Here is a 17,002-nt window from a genome sequence, read left to right on the forward strand (position 1 = left end):
ATCCCCTTTGAGTAAGCTAAGTGCTGGCCCAGGGATTGGTTTACAAAGCAGAAAAGTGGTTTGCCCATTCATTTCCTACCTCACTTTCCAATTCTCTCTCATGTTCAGCGCAGTGAATGCTGTGTGTGTGCCAAGCAGGGCACGCTCACAGAAGGCAAGAGTATTAGTGGAAAGAGAAAAAGAAAGGCACCATGGAGAAAAAATATCAGTGAGCAATTTCGCCACTCTTAGGAAACAAGCTCCAGGCCTCAGGAGCCCTAATGCAGCGATTCCTCTTCATCTCATTCAGAAGTTAAAGCCCAGAGGCGGCATGGCTTTCAGAGAGAAGCATTTTGTGCTGCCTCTGCAGTCCTAAACAATAATGGCCCCAGAGTCCCAGAGAAACCTACAGGCTATCTTTCACATTTGATCACGAAGTACCTGGCAGTGGTGGCACGCTCTTCCTCCCACCTGACAGCAAATGCCCGCAATTCTGAAGGAAAGAAAGAGGAGCTGATGTATCCTGAGATTTGGATCCTGACTGAGCTCTTCATCCCATCCCACCTGAAACCCACCAGCCTCTAGGAGGAATAATCCAATGTCCCCATGGATAGATGCAGGCTGTCTGGGTGGCAATTAACTGTGACCTGATAGATGGTAAAATTTCTGGATTCCAGGTTAGGGCAGGAGGAAGAGATCTGTCCAAAGGGACTGGCCAGTAGTGAGACTGGGCCCAAACTTGAAAATCCAAGCATAGTGAGTGCTTATGCTTTCCTACCTACAAACAACAACAATACACCACTTAAAAAATATATATGTTTTTATTGATTTCAGAGAGAGGAAGGGAGAGGGAGAGAGAGATAGAAACATCAATGATGAGAGAGAATCATTGATTGGATGCCTCCTGCACACCTCCTACTGGGGATTGAGCCTGCAACCAGGGCATGTGCCCTGACCAGGAATCAATAGGAGGACCTCCTGGTGCATGGGATGTTGTTCAACCAACTGACCAACTGAGCCACATGTGCTGGGACACTTTTTAAATCCTCACCGGAAGAAGGTATGTTGAGAGAGAGAGAGAGAAACATCAATAAGTTGCCTCCCCTAGGTGCCCCAACTTGAAATGGAACCTACAACCTTTTGGTTACACAGGGGCGATGCTCCAACCAACTGAGCCACCCAAGCAGTGAATAACTACATTTACTCGAGTTATTCAGAGAATCTGAATTTTACTAATCCTTTGTGCTTCCTCTCCTTCCCTCTCCTTTCTCCAGTATCCAGCAAAATTTCTGGTACCTTTTAGGTGCTCAAAAGAGATGTGTTGAATTAGTCAAATAAGTGAGTAAAATATGTGCCCTCCTGCAAATGATATAGTTCTTCTAATCTTCCACTTAATCAGTAATTGGGGGGATAATGTTATTTGGTGGGTTGTTCGTTTTCAAGATTAAATAATATAGCATACCTCATACGATGCGTAAATGTCATACAATAATTTTATGAGTTATGAATTCAACTTATGCATTTTATGACCTTTGAATTTATGAAAATTGAGTTTGCAGATATGATTCAGGTGAGGGGAAGGGAGGTGGGGAGAGTAAAGCCCTAGGCAGATAAAAGGATCATTGCCCAAAGCCATAGGTGTGAGGGTTAATTAATCTCAAATACATTTAACCAATGCTTCGGAAAAGATAGGGGAATTGGAAAAGGAAAGGGGAAAAGGAGGATGGAGGAGTTGGGGAAATAGTGAATACTTTTAAGGTCAATTGAAGTATTACATAAAGGGCATATTTTCTTTTCACAGGAAATAATCCTGTGCCAAAGAAGGTGGGGAGGTTGATCAGCAGACGGGGGTTAATCTGAACTCCCTCCTGCCGGCTGCAGTCACAGTGCTCAGTACAGTAATGAAGGCAGTGTAGTCACATATTTCACCTGAACTTCCTCCGTGGCCCTTTTTATACTGAAGTCTCTCACTGTTTCAGGGCTGTGCTTGGAAAAGTTGGAAAACTTTTCCCCTGGTGAGGGAAAAAAAAAAAAAAAAAGCCCGCATCAGACTGAATGGAAGGAATGAATGAAGTTATTCCATTGGCCCTACATCTCCATCCACTTCATACCAAATATTCATAGAAACATCTTTCCTCAATTCCGTAACTGTAATTTTACTCTGTGGCGTTGCCTAGAATCTGATGCACGGATTTCGAAAGTCAGCAGGCAGCCGACTTGGCGTTGGAGGCACCCTGGTTGGCTTTGCAAGAGTGGATGGGCGTACATGCTGTGTGGTAGCTTCTCCCGGGAGCAGAATGTGTAAAATAAACAGTTGCTGAAAAGCATGGAGAATTAACGAAGTGAAAATCTAGGGTTATTTGTTGGCAATTGACACGCAAGTGACCTCCTTAAATACTTAGTTGTTTAAGGTTCAGAGTGAGGATGAATGAATTGTCAGGGCGCTTGACTTGAACCAGCTTGTAACTCTCCTTAGTCTTTGGGGAAGTGGCAATAAATTAATACAAATTTAGGAGGGAGGAGAGAAAAGGGGCTAAAACCAAGATATCTACACCAGGGCTATCCTCCCAGCCCTTTGGAAAGTCTTGCTTTTACTGCGCCAACCCTGGAGGTTACAGCCGAGAAAACCCGGCGGCGCTAGGACCGGGTTGGCGCCTGGCTGGGGCCGCTGTCGGGCGGGCGGGCGGAGGAGGGAGAGGAGGGGGGAGATGTGGGGAAAGGAGGGGTGTTAAGGGGGGCGGGGGGAGTCATTTATGCAGAGCAGGCGCTGCTGCCATTGCCGCTCACTCTCCCCGCGCGCTGTTTGGAGCCGGAGGGAGCGCAGGGAGCTAGCGAGCGAGCGCTCGGAGCCCGGGCCAGCAGAGGGGGCACCCGGCCGCTGCCTGCACCGCCGCCTCCACCGCGCTTGGGGGCCCCGCGAGGAGCGAGGGCGAGTCCAAGAGTCCGGGAGCCGAGCCCTGCGAGACCCAACTGCGGGAGGGCGCCCGTCCGGCTCTACTGCCTCCAGCGCGCGAGCGGGAGAGCCCCCGCCGATCGCCCCGCGGGCGGGAGAGCTGGGAGCGCAGGTCCCCGCAGCCCCAGGGATGGTCTAGCCGCCGGCGCGAGGCTCGCTGCTCTGCTCCCTGCTGGGGCTCGCCGCCCGCCGCCGATCTCCCGCGGCTGCGAGCCGGGGCGGCCCAGGCCGGAGAAGTTAGTTGTGCGCGCGCCGCGGAGTGCGCGGAGCGAGCGAGCGAGCGAGCGAGGAAGGCTGCGGAGCTCGGGGGCCATGGGCTGGGGGGGCCGCTGCTGCTGCCCCGGACGGCGGGACCTGCTGTGCGTGCTGGCGCTGCTCGCCGGCTGCCTGCTCCCCGTGTGCCGGACGCGCGTCTACACCAACCACTGGGCAGTCAAAATCGCCGGCGGATTCCCGGAGGCCAACCGCATTGCCAGCAAGTACGGCTTCATCAACGTAGGACAGGTAACGACCGGCCGGCCCGGCCCTCGGCCCTGAAGCGGCCCGGGGAAGGGGGGATTCCCTTTCAGCGGCACGCTTCTCGTCCCCTCCTCTCCGCCCCCCTTCCCCCTCTTCCAGATGTGCTCTTGCAGCTGTTCTAACTCTTGAGCGATGCGCTCTCTCTCTCCCGCCCTCGTTCTCTTACACACTTATATACACGCACTCCCCAAAGTTGCTGGGGGTTTGCGTTTTGTTTACTAGTTTCTTGCAAGCCACGAGGGACGGGCAGGGTCTCTGGAAAGATCATGAATGTGGATACAGCCCCCGTGGTGGCCTCTGACCCGACCGGACCTGTGAACCTGCAAAGTCGGGGAGCACTAGTAGCCCGAGCTCTTTTTTGGGGAGGGGGGGAAGTTGGGGGTAAGCACGCCCCTGGTGCCGGCTCCTTGCGGTTTCCTGGAGCCGGAGTTAGAGGGAGGCGGGGAAGATGAAGCCTTTCCTACTCGGACCTGAATTTAGCCCAGAAAGAAGTTTCCTCTGTTTGAGCCGAAGAGATGCTGGGCGCTGGAGGCGCAGAGGCGCAGGGACTGGAGCTGGAAGAAAGGACGGAGATGGAGGGAGGGAAAGGGGGCCGGGCCCGGGGTGAGCGCAGATTTGGGGGCAGCCCTCCCGGCTGCTTGGCCTCTTGCGCGGGATCTACTTGTGGGCTCCCGTAGAGGGGGTCGGAAGGGGAGGTGGGAAACAACCTCCAAGACCCGCTGACCGGATTCTGCTCTGGAAAAACGGCGAGCCTTCCCGGAGAGGGATGTGCGGAGCCGGGAGGTGGCGCGGGGCGAGAGTTGGGCGGGCAGCGGGGCGCGGGTTTTTTTAGGGGGTACCTCTCAAGGGCTTTCCGCAGAGCTGCCCAGCTGGGGGACAATGAATTGAACGGTGGATGGGGATGATTGTTAGCGCCACAGATTTGGAGGTACCTGCGGGCGAAATGGTCTTGGCTTCCTCTATCTCTTTCTTGCAAGAAATGGGATGGAGAGGGCGGCGTAAGCGGGTCCCAGAAAGTATCTCGCCCCACCCCAGTCTCTTCCCTGGGGCTGGCCGGAGGAAGAGGAGGCCCTGGCCAGACCCTGGGGACACTCTGCTGAGATTGGGAGGCGAGAGTGGCGGGGGCGCCCTCTTAGGAGACGGCGTCTGGGACTGCTTGGGGATGCAGGCGCCCAGCAAGCCCTGCCAGGGTGAAGCGAGAACCGGCCAGCTGCTGCCGCCAAAGCAGCAGAGCACGGGCCATTTCTGATGCCACTGAGCTCCACGTCCAGGAATGTGAGCCCTGGAGCCCTGGGACTATGAAGGCAGAGCTGCTGTCCTGCCTCTAGAAAGAGCTAGGGAGCGCCTGGGGGTTCGGAACAGTGGGAGCTTAGGTCTGACACGTGCTGGTCCCCAAGGAGGACTCGTTCTAGAGAAGCCAGTCTTGTGGAGGACTGAGACCAGGGCTAGGGGCACAGTCTGTATCCACCCCTCCCCACCCCCACCCAGATACACCTGGAAGGAAGTCAGGGAAGCCAGCCAGAGTTTGCTGCCTGAGTGCCTGTCATCTTCAGGAGAATTCCATTCCAATGGCTTGTTAGTTAGGACTCTGCTGGCTTCTTTTGTCATTGGTAGAAAGCGCTGAGTCTTCTCAAGTCTTTTTATATGAGCTTAAAGTTGGGTGCTGCATGGGGCTGGGGGTGTAACTGGGAAGGCTAACACTGGAAGTAGCTAGGGTAATCTTTCTGGGTTCAGCTAACATTGAGCATCTTCCATATGCCAGGCATATTTGGAAGAATAAGCTCTTGAACATACACTGCTTCCATAATCTAAACCAAACGACCATTATTTCTGTGTGGATTTTACTTCACATGGAGCAAAGAGGAAACCAGCACTGGAGAAGTAGACACGTACAGGGTCACCCAGCTATGATTCAGACCTAGGTCTCCCTGATCCAGGCCTGTTCCTGCTTGAATCCTGCCTTTTAGAGACTCCCTCCATCCCATGGAAGGAAGGAGGAAGAAAGCAAAAGCCCTGTATCCCTGAATTCTGGTTTAGTGGCTCGGTGGACTGGACACAAACATCCAGTCTTCTTTCAAACACACCTGGACTTCTTGAGTCTAAGACGCTTCATGACTTGCAAGGACCAAAAGACCTGTATCCAAAGGAACTCTATGTTAGATCCTGCAGAACTTGGCAGAGAGAAGAGCTTTCGTCCCCGAACCCGCTTTTGAATAAGCAAATATTGCAGTGTCCTGCAACCTCGCCTGGCTTTTTGCAAAGAGCCTTCTACCATGGCTTTTCATTTAAAAAGTAATACTAAGAAAGTTGACATACACATCATGCCAAACACCATTTATAGTGGTTTTATAAGGCCAATGAGGAAATTTAGGGCTTACAGAGGTTACTGAAGACCCCTTGAACTGAAGCCATAAGCAGTGTAAAAAGATCAGCTATTCTTACAGTGTAAAGCATTTCCTTTGTAGATCAAAGGGGAGTAGCCCTATGCTAAGTCTTTGGGGTGGTAAATTGAGTTCACACCCGCGATATCATTGCACTGTAAGGGCCAAATGTATTTCTTATCCATTCTTAACTGCTCTGACCTTTTAACACTTCAGACCTCGTTTTGTTATTCTTTCTTTCCATCAACAAACCAGCTGTGGTTCAGTTGAGGGCAGTAACTAAGTTGCAAAGGTCCCTGAAATACTCTCCTGTTTTTCCCCATTTGGGCTTGGGGTTCCTCCTCATGTGTCACAAATTGAACTGAGACCTATTATTGTTCCTGAAGTCCTGGTAGTATTTTTGAGATCTTCAGTATAATATTTTAGGTGAGTAAGGCAGTGAGTTTTCACCACAGTATAGGTGCAGTCTTGGCTATCAGAATGTCAGTGTAATGTTTTGTGTAGCATCTTAGCATTTAAAAGCCACCAGAGATAAAGTTTCTGGCCTGGAGATTTCTACAGAAAAGAATAGGCGTGTCCCTTGTGTTCATGAGAGATAGGATGCGCCGAGTAACTCAAGAGCAAGCAGGCAAACAAACTGGCAAACAGAACATGCTTGACTTCCTGGAAGGAACAATAATGAGGGTATTCCCCCCTCCCCCCCACCCTTTTGGTGATAGAGATACATTATGTTTTTGGTAGGTTTTCACATAACATTTATGTGTTATGAATGGTCATGCCTTGAAATTCTGAAGTGATACCATAATTAGTAGTAGTAGTTGTCATGTCAGCATACATTGTATTTTGCTTGGTTTTAGTGTCAGCTGTAGAATGCCCTGCATCTTCCCCTGTAAGCCCTGACTCCTAGCCCTCTGAGTATCTGGTATGGCCAGCACCTGCTGGGCCAGCTGAGGGTCAGTGTGCCTGCCTGTTGGTCTGCATGGGGATGGAAAAGAGGGCTTAGTCCTGCCTCACTAATTGTGTGCTCTGACCCTTTCAGCTAACAATGTAGTGATTAGAGAATAGAAATGACATAAAGGAATAAGTTCATAATATTAATTATGAACTTTTGGACTAAATCTACAAACCAGGAGGAATTAATTTCTGGTTATTTGAACCCAGGGAGAAGGTTCCCCATGAAGGTTGTTTGCAATGTGCAGTAGCTGCATTTATCCTTCTGCAAATTGCCTCTACTCCTGGATTTCAAGCTGAGATTGCCAGTAGCAGAAACCCCTTTCCAAGCCATGTAACTTACCTTGAGCAAGGTTCCAGAAGGATAAAGCCAGATTCAAGCAATCCTGGGGAAAAGTTCACCTGGAGTTCCCACTGAAAGCATAGACTTGGAAACACCAATGATGACACGTGCAAGTCTTTGAGAGCAGCCAAGTCATTGAACTTAATGGAGCCCCTGTTCCTTCATCTGTAAAATGACAAATCTCTGGATAATAGACTGGGTTGACTATGCATTGCCCAGCACATGGTTAGGCTTGCAATGCAAGTTTTGTTGAATCTGAATGGGCAATAAGTGAGATTCAAACCTTATTGAGATAGAAAGAAAGGAAGACATTTTTTTTAACGGGAGATGCAAAAAATGTGAAGATCGGAAGATTACATTTTGGGTGGCTGAGTAAAAAACGAAGTCAGAGCTTTGTAGATAGGGAAAATGGTTTTCCATATCAACTAACAACTTAAGCTAGTTTTCTGTTGGATTCTAAATCATTCCGGCTGGTTTCCCATGGCAGTGCCCTCCTCTCAGGTGGATCCTTGCTGTAGTCTGTTAAATATTAAAGGGTAAACTTGCTGGAGATGGAAGAAAGGGAAGAAAAATACTGGAAGGTTGATTATTATATAAAGCATCTTCCTTGGTACATTATGTTAGACTAGACTTGAATTTGTGTTTTGTTGAATCCCGAATGTAGTTTGTATGAGGAAAGTTAGAAGCAGCATTTCCAAATCAGTAGGAAGGTCCTTGCTCAGAGATGTCCTGAAGGCTTCCCACTCTGCTGATTAATTTTGACCTGTGAGTTTGTGGGATGATTGAAAGGTTGATAAACAGTGGAGAGTGAGTTCTGGGTGCATAAGGATGGCATTGGAAATAAGAGACATGGCTCATCTGATGGGTTCTATGGGAATGGACTGTGCTCCCCTGGTTAAATCCTTAGGCATTTTGTAAGCAGAAAAGTAAGTTGATGTGGGAGTCCTAGGTTGATCCCTGTGTGATACATCTGGCTTTGCACAGGGCAGATCTTCACGCCTAAGAACCTCAGCCCTGACCTTCGCTGGCCTCTCTCACATGCATAGTTCTCATGAGTAGGGGAACCTTTCATGAGAAAACGCAGTGCAGAGTGCTTGGCCTGATGATGGCAGGTCTGTTGCATTAACCTCATAGACTAGGAATGGCTTGTATGTGGCCATTGGGATTTTCGGGGTCTATTTGAAATGAAAAACTGCATTTTTGTGAGCTCCAAGGCAGCTGAATTTGCCTTATTGCTATCTTTCATGAGCTTGTATCCAGAGGTCCTAACCTTAAAGGTCAGCCAGAGAAGCAGGGTAGTGTGCTGGGAAAAGGTCCAGGGATGTCTGACTCTTTGGTTAAGGGAGGGAGTCCTGACCCAGAAACCTCCCCTGGGCAGGGAGGGGTATTTGTGTTGTCGGTTCAAGTTATGTGAAGTAGTGTCTGGGTTTACCCAAGGCTGAAGTATCTCCAGGCATCGCTCTGCTTTGGGACTTGATTACTTGGCTAATTCAGGTTGGATTCATTGACAAAGAAGCTAACTTTGGCTTTCCGGATGATAAAAACGAATGCTTGTAGACATTCATGCATGCTAGAGGATATATATGCATATATGGGTGTATCTGTCTATAGATGTAAATCTGCTAATTTTTATTTTTATCAAAGTTAAACTTGCATATACTTTAGAGTGAAATTACTCATGCAACATTCTCACTAGTTTCAATAGATTACTTCTCTATATCTAAGGGTACTAAGAAGGAACAATCAATGCCAATAAATTCTGCAGTTTGCGTTAATCTTAGGAGGTAAATGAGGCCAGAAAGGAAACAAGACAAACCTCATTACAGATCAGATTATATAAAGCCGTACATGCATACCTAGGCTAGGGGGTTTCAACATTATTATGTAGGATAAAGAGTTATATTAAAGGTCTCCGAAAAGGAGGCAGCAACTTATTGATTCATCGAACATGGGAGTCCACCATGTACCATATATAAGATATTTTCTGCTCTCAAGGAGCTGAGACATTTTTACCCATAACTGTTGTTCAGCAAGAGAAATGGAGTTATAGGCAGTATAGCATGGTTCAGCCATGCCTGGGGTTCTCCATTGTATAATGAGCTAGAGGAGGCAAAGAGGCTAATGTGTTGGTAAAGATTATTGGTGATGAGCAAGAAGCTGTGGCAATGGAGGTGAAATAGATTTGGAAGTTTTTGTAGAGATGGATTCACTATGGCTTGGTCACTGAGTGGAAGTGGAACTTGGAAGGGAAGGTGAAGATACCTGCAAAGTTTACAGCCATGGGACCAGGAGAATGGGGGACTCATTTGTAGAATTAGAACAGTCTGTGGGAGCAGAGGTTCTGCGTTAATGGAGCTGGTAGATAGAATGGCATGCACATAGTAATGTCCATTAGGCAGATTAGAATTTAGGGTGGGAAAGAGGTGAAGACAGGCACTCATCCTCAATATCAGTGAAGCTGCGGAGGTGCATAGGATTGGGAAGAGATGAAGCAGGAAGGGAGAGGAGGGCTGAGGATAGAACCTAAAGTGTTTCCACTTAGGGGAAGATCAGAGTCAGAAAGCCACAGGAAGAGTGGGTACCCCTTTATAGGGTGTACCATAGTGCGAACTGCCATAGAATCCAGAGAGATGAGAACTGAAACCCAGCTGAGAGATTTGGTGATGAGGCGGTTACCAGTGCTCTGCCTGCCAACACTTGATTGAGTAATAAGTGGGAGTTGGGGTCAAAGGGCAGTAGGGGGAGTGAGTACAAAAGTTCTCATTGCGCGTTTGCCACCTGATCTCCTTCTCATCAGTGTATTGAGGGTAGTTTGGATCACAGGTCTAGAAACAGTCTTAATACTGCTACTTCCTAGTCAGGGACCCTGGGCAAGTACCTGAAGCTCTCTGTGCCTCAGTTTCTTCATGCGTTGAAAAGATCAAATAGTATTCCCCTGATGGAATTGTTGTGAGGATTAGTTCAAAGTAGTTAAATAGTACCTGGCACCTACTATACACTCAATAAATGTCAGTTATTATATCTTGGTGTTTTTTTTTTTTTAACCAAGTTATAATCAGTTTTTACATACTGTTTTCATCCTGCTGTTTTCTCTTAACATTTTATTGTGAGCCTTTTTCCAATGTTACTAAATAATTTTAGACAAATTTTAACAGCTGCATAATTGAAAGCACCATACTATGTTATAATTGGTGTGACCATACATCGTATTGTGCCAGAGATAGTCCTGATTTATGCCTGTGGAAATCAGTTCACCTCCGTTGAGTATTTTTTACATCCCTGTTCACTTTCAAATATGTCTGAATTTGGAAGAGAAATGATATGTATGGTCACTCTAATTACATGTATATTTGTGTGTGTGTGTGTGTGTAACTGCACATCTATCCTTCCATGACTTGGTGAGCTCCTCTGAAATGCAGGATGGTGTCTTATTCCTGTTGTATCCCCAGCATCTAACACAGTGGGTGGCATAGGACAAGCACAGTGGGCACTTGGATAGGAAGCCTAAAGGGTTATGTAGGGAGGAATAGGTTTGTAAAGGAGAGGAACACTGGTGTCTTGAGACTGAAGAGGAATGAATTAGAGATTCAGGGGAGTCCAAGTTAGGGAGGAAGAGAAGGGAGCGTGTATGTTGAATGACCTGGATCTCAGTCACTTCAGAGGTGAAGGCCATCTACAGAGAGAGAGTGATCAGGGAGCTGGGTGACACTGATACTTGGGTGTTCCAGTGTTTTGGAACCTTTTTAGGGAATTCTGATAAGAATCAATGACTGAGAATTGCCAAATAGAATGAGGGTATTTGCTGCGTGTACTTAGTTATTGCTGAGTAACTAGTGGTTAAATGAATGAGTGAAAAAAATGAACCAATCTGTATTAAGTTGTGGTTTTGTTCCTAATGCTCAGTAATTTCTGATTAGAAAAGGATAAAACAGGGAATTAGAATTTACCAGAGTGGAAGAGAAGGTAAAAAGATACTGTGGAAACCTGGGGGTGGGAGCAAGGGGGAAGAATGGTTCTTGAATACCAGGGGTACTACCTTTGAAATGCTTGACTGTCGTGTCCAGGCTTTAAGGAAGGTGATAAGGTCAAAACAGGACTGGTGGACCAAAGGAATAGGGTGGGTGTAAGGGTTTGAGGTTCAAAATAAGATAGGAGGGCCAGTTTGGTAAGAGTGGTTGAAGTGGAAAGATGGGAGCCATCCCAGTAGATATTTTCCCCCCATAAGATCTAGGTGAATGCTAATCTTCATGACCATAAGGCATGGATGTGCTGGTGGACTGACCAAATGGAGAACAGGTGAAGGCCAGCAGGGTAGATGGAGTTAAACTGTGAGGCTGGGAGAATGGAAGGGTTATCAGTTTGGATAAGATGAAGACTCCAGGTGATTTTTGCCGGTATACACACTGAGCAGATAAACATGAAGTCTGTTCCATACTTCAATTCTCCTCAGAGAATTTAGGTATTATCTCTCCTTTGCACATCTGTGCACCCTTATTTGCACTGCGGGTCCTGTATCAACTGAAGGGATAAAGACAGACACGTGGGCGATTGCTTTCAACTCCCAAATGTGCCTTCCCATATTTGATTGAAAACTACAGATTGTGTTGAGCACTGAATATAGAGGGAGGGGTGTAAACAGAGAATGTGAAACCAGAAATAATATCTAAGGATGATTTTAAAATGGTATATGCATGTCACACTTTATGTTTACCTCCACCTTAAGTTGTCATGTAGCTTCTTTCAGTTATTATAATTAAGCCCATAATTTATTCATATGTCACGTATTCTGCCCTTTAGTACATTATTTTATATAGTAAAATGAAGCTAGATTCCAAACCTGACTTTTATGTTACTAGTTTTCTGCCTGATAGGAGAGAGATGTATTTTTTAAAGTATGTTTTAAAATGTCTTTATAGATTTCTCTCTATTATATACTATTTTTAGGTTGCTCTTTATAATAGACCAATTTTCTTGGCATTTGTATGTTAATCTGATTGTTAAGTTAGGGTTAGCATCACAAAGGAAGCATTAAGTTTCTAGTTTAATCCTCTGTGCATTATCTCAGAGGTTATTTCTCTAGAATTACATTGTGGATACCATGCCAGCACTGAAACTTCTTAACTTTTATTAAAAGCACACACACACACACACAAAACACATACACTCATACACATACCAAGTACTTATGGTCGGATATTTTTGTAGTAAGCACTTAAGGTATTTTTCTGCTCGGTGAAGAAGCTCCTCCAGCTGTAAAAATAAGCCGGTTCTCTCCATATCGCTGTTCCCAGGGCTTATAACTTGTTTTAATTCGTTGAAGTTTCTCAACCAAAATAAAACCGGGCAGTGCTCTGTAATCTGAATTCAGTGTGGAGAGGGAAGACAATCCCAGAGCCCTTAATCTGTAAGCAGATATCCATAGCTGTAAGTTTGGAAGTGTACTTGCTTACTTATCCCGGGCCTATTCTAGTTGTGGTGTTTTTGTTGTTTTTTCCCGTGTGTGTGTAGAGGACCTCATTCATCAATTTCAAAGTTTTTCAAGAGAAAACTAAATTGTAGGCCAGTTACGATTTATTACAGCCTAGCTTCCAGCAAAACCTTTTTCTCTATTGTTTTGGTAACTCTGGGGCATCTTTCTATTTGGTTAGTGCTTGTGAGCCAGTTGACCAAATGCTACATGCTTTGCCTCTTCACTGGATGATGTCATTGCTGCTGGGCTGGTTGGATAATGCTGAGAAGCAGCAGCAGACAAAATTCAACGTTGATAACAGGTGACTTGCATTCCCTTCTGGGTCCTGCCCAGCCACTAAGTTGCCATATACTTATGAGCTAGCCACAGGTTTTCTCTGTCTTAAAGGATTAGTCTTATTCATTGTTTTATTTTTAAAATAATTATTGAAGGATCCCCAACAAGAAAGTAAAAAGATAAACCACAGGGTGGGAGAAAATATTTCCAATCATGCCTGATGAGAGACTTGTATCCAGAATATATCAGGAATCCCTACACTCAGTAATAAAGAGACAAATAACCCAATAAAAAATGAGCACAAAGGATCTGAATAGACAGTTCTCCAAAGAAGATATACAAATGGCCAATAAACATATGACAAGATGCTCAACATCGTTAGTCAGCAGGGAAATGCAAATCAAAACCACAGTGAGATACTAGTTCACACTCACTGGGCTTGCTATAATCGGAAAGACAGATCACGGCAGTATTGGCAAGGATGGAGAGAAATCGGAACTCTCCTACCCTGCTGCCAGAAATGTAAAGTGGTGCAGCCATTCTGGAAAACCGTCCGGCAGTTCCTCAAAAGGTTCAACACAGAGTTACCGTGTAACCCAGCAATTCTACTCTTAAGAGAAATGAAAACATTTGTTCTCACTAAGATTTGCAGACAGAAGTTCATGGCAGCATTATTCATAAGAGCCAAAAAGTGGAAACCACTCAAATGTCTATCAAGTGATGAATTGATAAACAAAATTTACTGTATCTGTGGAATAGAGTATTATTGGGTGGCAAAAGTTGCAACATGGATGAACCTTGAAAAAACTATGCTAAGTGAAAGGAGCCAGTCACAAAAAACCATGTATGTATAGTATGATTCCATTTATATGAAATGTCCAGAATGGGCAAATCTAGAGAGACAGGAAGTGGTATAGGGGTCCCCAAGGGCTGGAAGGGTAGGGGGAATGTAAAGTGACTGTTAATGGGTGTGCAAGTTCTTTTTGGGGTGATGAAAATATTCTAAAATTGATGGTGGTGATTTTTGCACAACTCTGTAACTATATTAAAATCTTTTGAATAGTACACTTTAAGTAGGTGAAATGTATGATGTGTGATTTATATCTCAATAAAGCTGTTGAAAGTAGTTATGGAGTCCCTATTGTTTATCAGCCATTCTAATAGGCACAATACTATAATATTTGTCCTTAATAAGCTTATATTACTATGAGACCTTATATTATTATGGGAGGAGTCAAACTATAAACTGGTAACGAAATGAATAAAATCATTTCAAATTGTAAGTGTTGTTGGAAAACAAAATACATTTGTTGAGTAAAAAGTGACTGAGGTGGGAGAACTCCTTTAGATCAGCTGGTCAAGGGGGTCATTGAGGAGGAAATGAGCAGAGGCCTGGGTGTTCTGAAGGAGCCAACCACCCAGAGGAGAAAGCCAAGTGCAAAGGCCTCAGGGAAACAGAAAACCAACCGCTGGTCAAGTTAACACCGAAGTGGTTGAGCTTGAAGTTGGAGACAATGATCTTAAAGTTTCATTTTGGTGGTGCCATCTCCCTTTCAGAGGCCACCAGCAGCTCCCATTTGCCTACGGTGTTTAAACAGATTCCTTCTCTGGGTTTTCAATGGCAACTACTCGTCCTGGAATACTTTTATGGTCTCTCTAGCTCTGTCCTTAACAAAAGCCAAACTGGACTCCCCATTGAGATATTATATTCAATGTTTTCCCATTTCTGTGCCAATCTTTCCACCTGGAATATTCACTGACCTCTCGCTCTTCTGGAATTTCTATCTCTTCTTGAAGGCACATCTCAATGTCACCTCTGTACCTTGCTCTGGAAGTACAGGTATAGGTAAAATATAGGTATAGTTATCTCAAAATTCTCTTTGGGAATTTAGTCTCCCCTGCTTCTTTTGGGGACTTATTAGAGCATGGGGTCTTGCTCTAGATAAATAATAATTAAATATTGGTTGACTCCTAAAGTATTTTATGGCATACAATGCATATGAAATGAAAAATAAATCTGAACATTAGGGAAGAAATACAAAAAATTCTACGACCCAGTCAATAAGGAAGGCTGAGTGTGCTCTGTAAAGGAGTGTGGTGAAAAGTAGTAATCTAGGACTGATAAGTCATTTGTGTGTGGATCTAAAGTCCAGGGCTTCCCAGGAAATAGCCTAACCCTTATCGGACCTTGGCATGATCAGCAGGGTCATTCCCTCTGGCTCTGACTTCCATGAGAATTCTTAGTGTGAGAGTCAGAGTACACAGTGTGACATTGTCTGCTCCGGTGCCAAGTTCCAGGTCATTGTAAGATGGGGATCGCTTCTCCACGGGTCTTAGGGAACCCCAAGGACCCTGGTGGCTGCGATCCTCTCTCAGGGGTGGCAGTGGAAGTCTGTGTCCATTGGAGCAGTGGGAAGAACAACACAGAGTCTACCCGCCCCCAGTGAAGGAATCAGTCAGTAAAAAGAGGTTTCAGACCACAGGCAGATTTTACTGTTTGTGTAGAATTAATGGAAGAAACAAAAAAATAAACCAAATTTGGTACACACAAAAGGTCCTAAGGCTCTGTCTAATGTAAGCAGTAGGTTCTTGTGATGGTCAAAGACTCGTGGCAGTGCCTACTTGGCTTTCGAAGGGCCAAAACACTGAAGTTGAATCTGCATGAGAGGAGGAATTGCCGACTCCCAGGACAAACTGACATAAATGAACCCTTGCAGCTTAGTCCATAAGGAGCGGCTTCAGAAATATCATTAGATCAGGAAATAAACTCAGGACACATAGAGCAGCTATCCCCTAATTATAAAAGGAATGCTCCCTTGGTTGGGTGACATGGCCAGAAGCCAGTCTCTCAATGGAGATGGGTCTTCTCATCTGACCTCTTTATTTTGATCAGATCTCAGTCTCAAATGACCAATCCTTCAGGCTCAGGCTGATGGAAGGAAAGGTGAGTTATATTTTCTGGGTCAGATGACAGGGAGATGGGAAAGCTGAGTGTTCCCATGCTGTATACAGTCCTAGAGAAGAACTATTCTCTCCTCTCAATTGTGATGGTCATTTGTTACTTTTTTTGGACTACTGCACTAGTCCTCCCCATTCCCATTGCCTTCCCCTTCAAAGCTTGCCACATAAGACAGATTAATTTTCTCAGAATCTTCTGTGGTCGAAAAGACTACTTCTTATTCTTTCTTCTCTCCCATCAATTGCTTCCTCTCACTCCCCCTCCTCTTCTCCTTCCCCTCCTTCTTCCTCCCTTCTCCTCCTCCTCTTCTGTCTTCTCTATTCTAAACATCATTCAACTAAACACTTTACCATTCTTTGCACCTGAACCGCCATGTCCTACTTCTCTGCCCCCACTCACGTAGTCCCTTCTGCCTGGACATCTCACATCCAGTTCTCACTGGTTCTGCAAAGCCCTTCTCAGATGTCACTTCCTCAAATTAAATGGCCTGTGGCTAAAACCGCCTTCGTTCAAACTCTTATCGAACTTTGCTGCTTTTTGCTGGCCTTTGACATTTTAATCTTGTATTCTGTATATATTTTATCTCCTCTGCTGGATGGAAACCCCTTCAAGAGGTTCATCTTTGTATCGTATATGGCACTTAGAGGAATGCTCTGCAGTTGAAATGCCCTCAGGAAACTGTTCTGAACTGGATAAATGGCTGTGAATAAACACAGGCAGCTGGTAAATGGAGACATTATTAGTACTGTCCACTGAATATTGCTGGTTCTCCACCTAGCTATGTGATAGGATTGTATTCCCCTGTTTTGGGTGGTAAGGGTGGACAGGTAACTTCCATGAAATTTGAGAAGCGAGACATGTCCCTTCTGTAACCATCAGTGCACGATTTTCTGGGAGTTCCAGGTGGGATGCTCCATTAGCCTGGGTCCCAGAAGCAGCAGGGCCGGTGTAGACTAAGCAGTGTAGACTAAGAGATGTGATGGAAAGGGGGAAGAGGATGCTGTGATGCTCTGAATAAGAACCCTGTAACTTATTAAGAAGACCTTAGTGATCTCCCGTATACATTTTGCTCATCATGTGAGCGATAATTATATGTGTTTAAAAAAATCAGAAGCCAGATAATAGGAATTTGCAAATGTGCCTTGTAGTTCTGTTACTTAGAGATTTGCAT

General features: G+C 45.5%; 1 protein-coding gene across 4 annotated transcripts in view; it reads left to right on the forward strand.

The window, feature by feature from the left end:
* Positions 1-3,197: 3,197 nt before the first annotated feature.
* PCSK5 (proprotein convertase subtilisin/kexin type 5) overlaps positions 3,198-17,002 on the forward strand; it is a gene marked incomplete at its 3' end in the record, with an annotated part of 420,910 nt that continues 407,105 nt past the window's right edge. For all 4 annotated transcript variants that reach the window (XM_081103066.1, XM_081103067.1, XM_081103068.1 and 1 more), the window contains exon 1: positions 3,198-3,436. In XM_081103066.1, the coding sequence (XP_080959192.1) occupies positions 3,245-3,436 (192 nt within the window). In that variant the 5' untranslated portion in view covers positions 3,198-3,244. The remainder of the gene's footprint in view (positions 3,437-17,002) is intronic.

This window comes from Myotis nattereri (genome assembly GCF_964212035.1).
Source record: "Myotis nattereri genome assembly, chromosome: 12".
Lineage (NCBI taxonomy): Eukaryota > Metazoa > Chordata > Mammalia > Chiroptera > Vespertilionidae > Myotis > Myotis nattereri.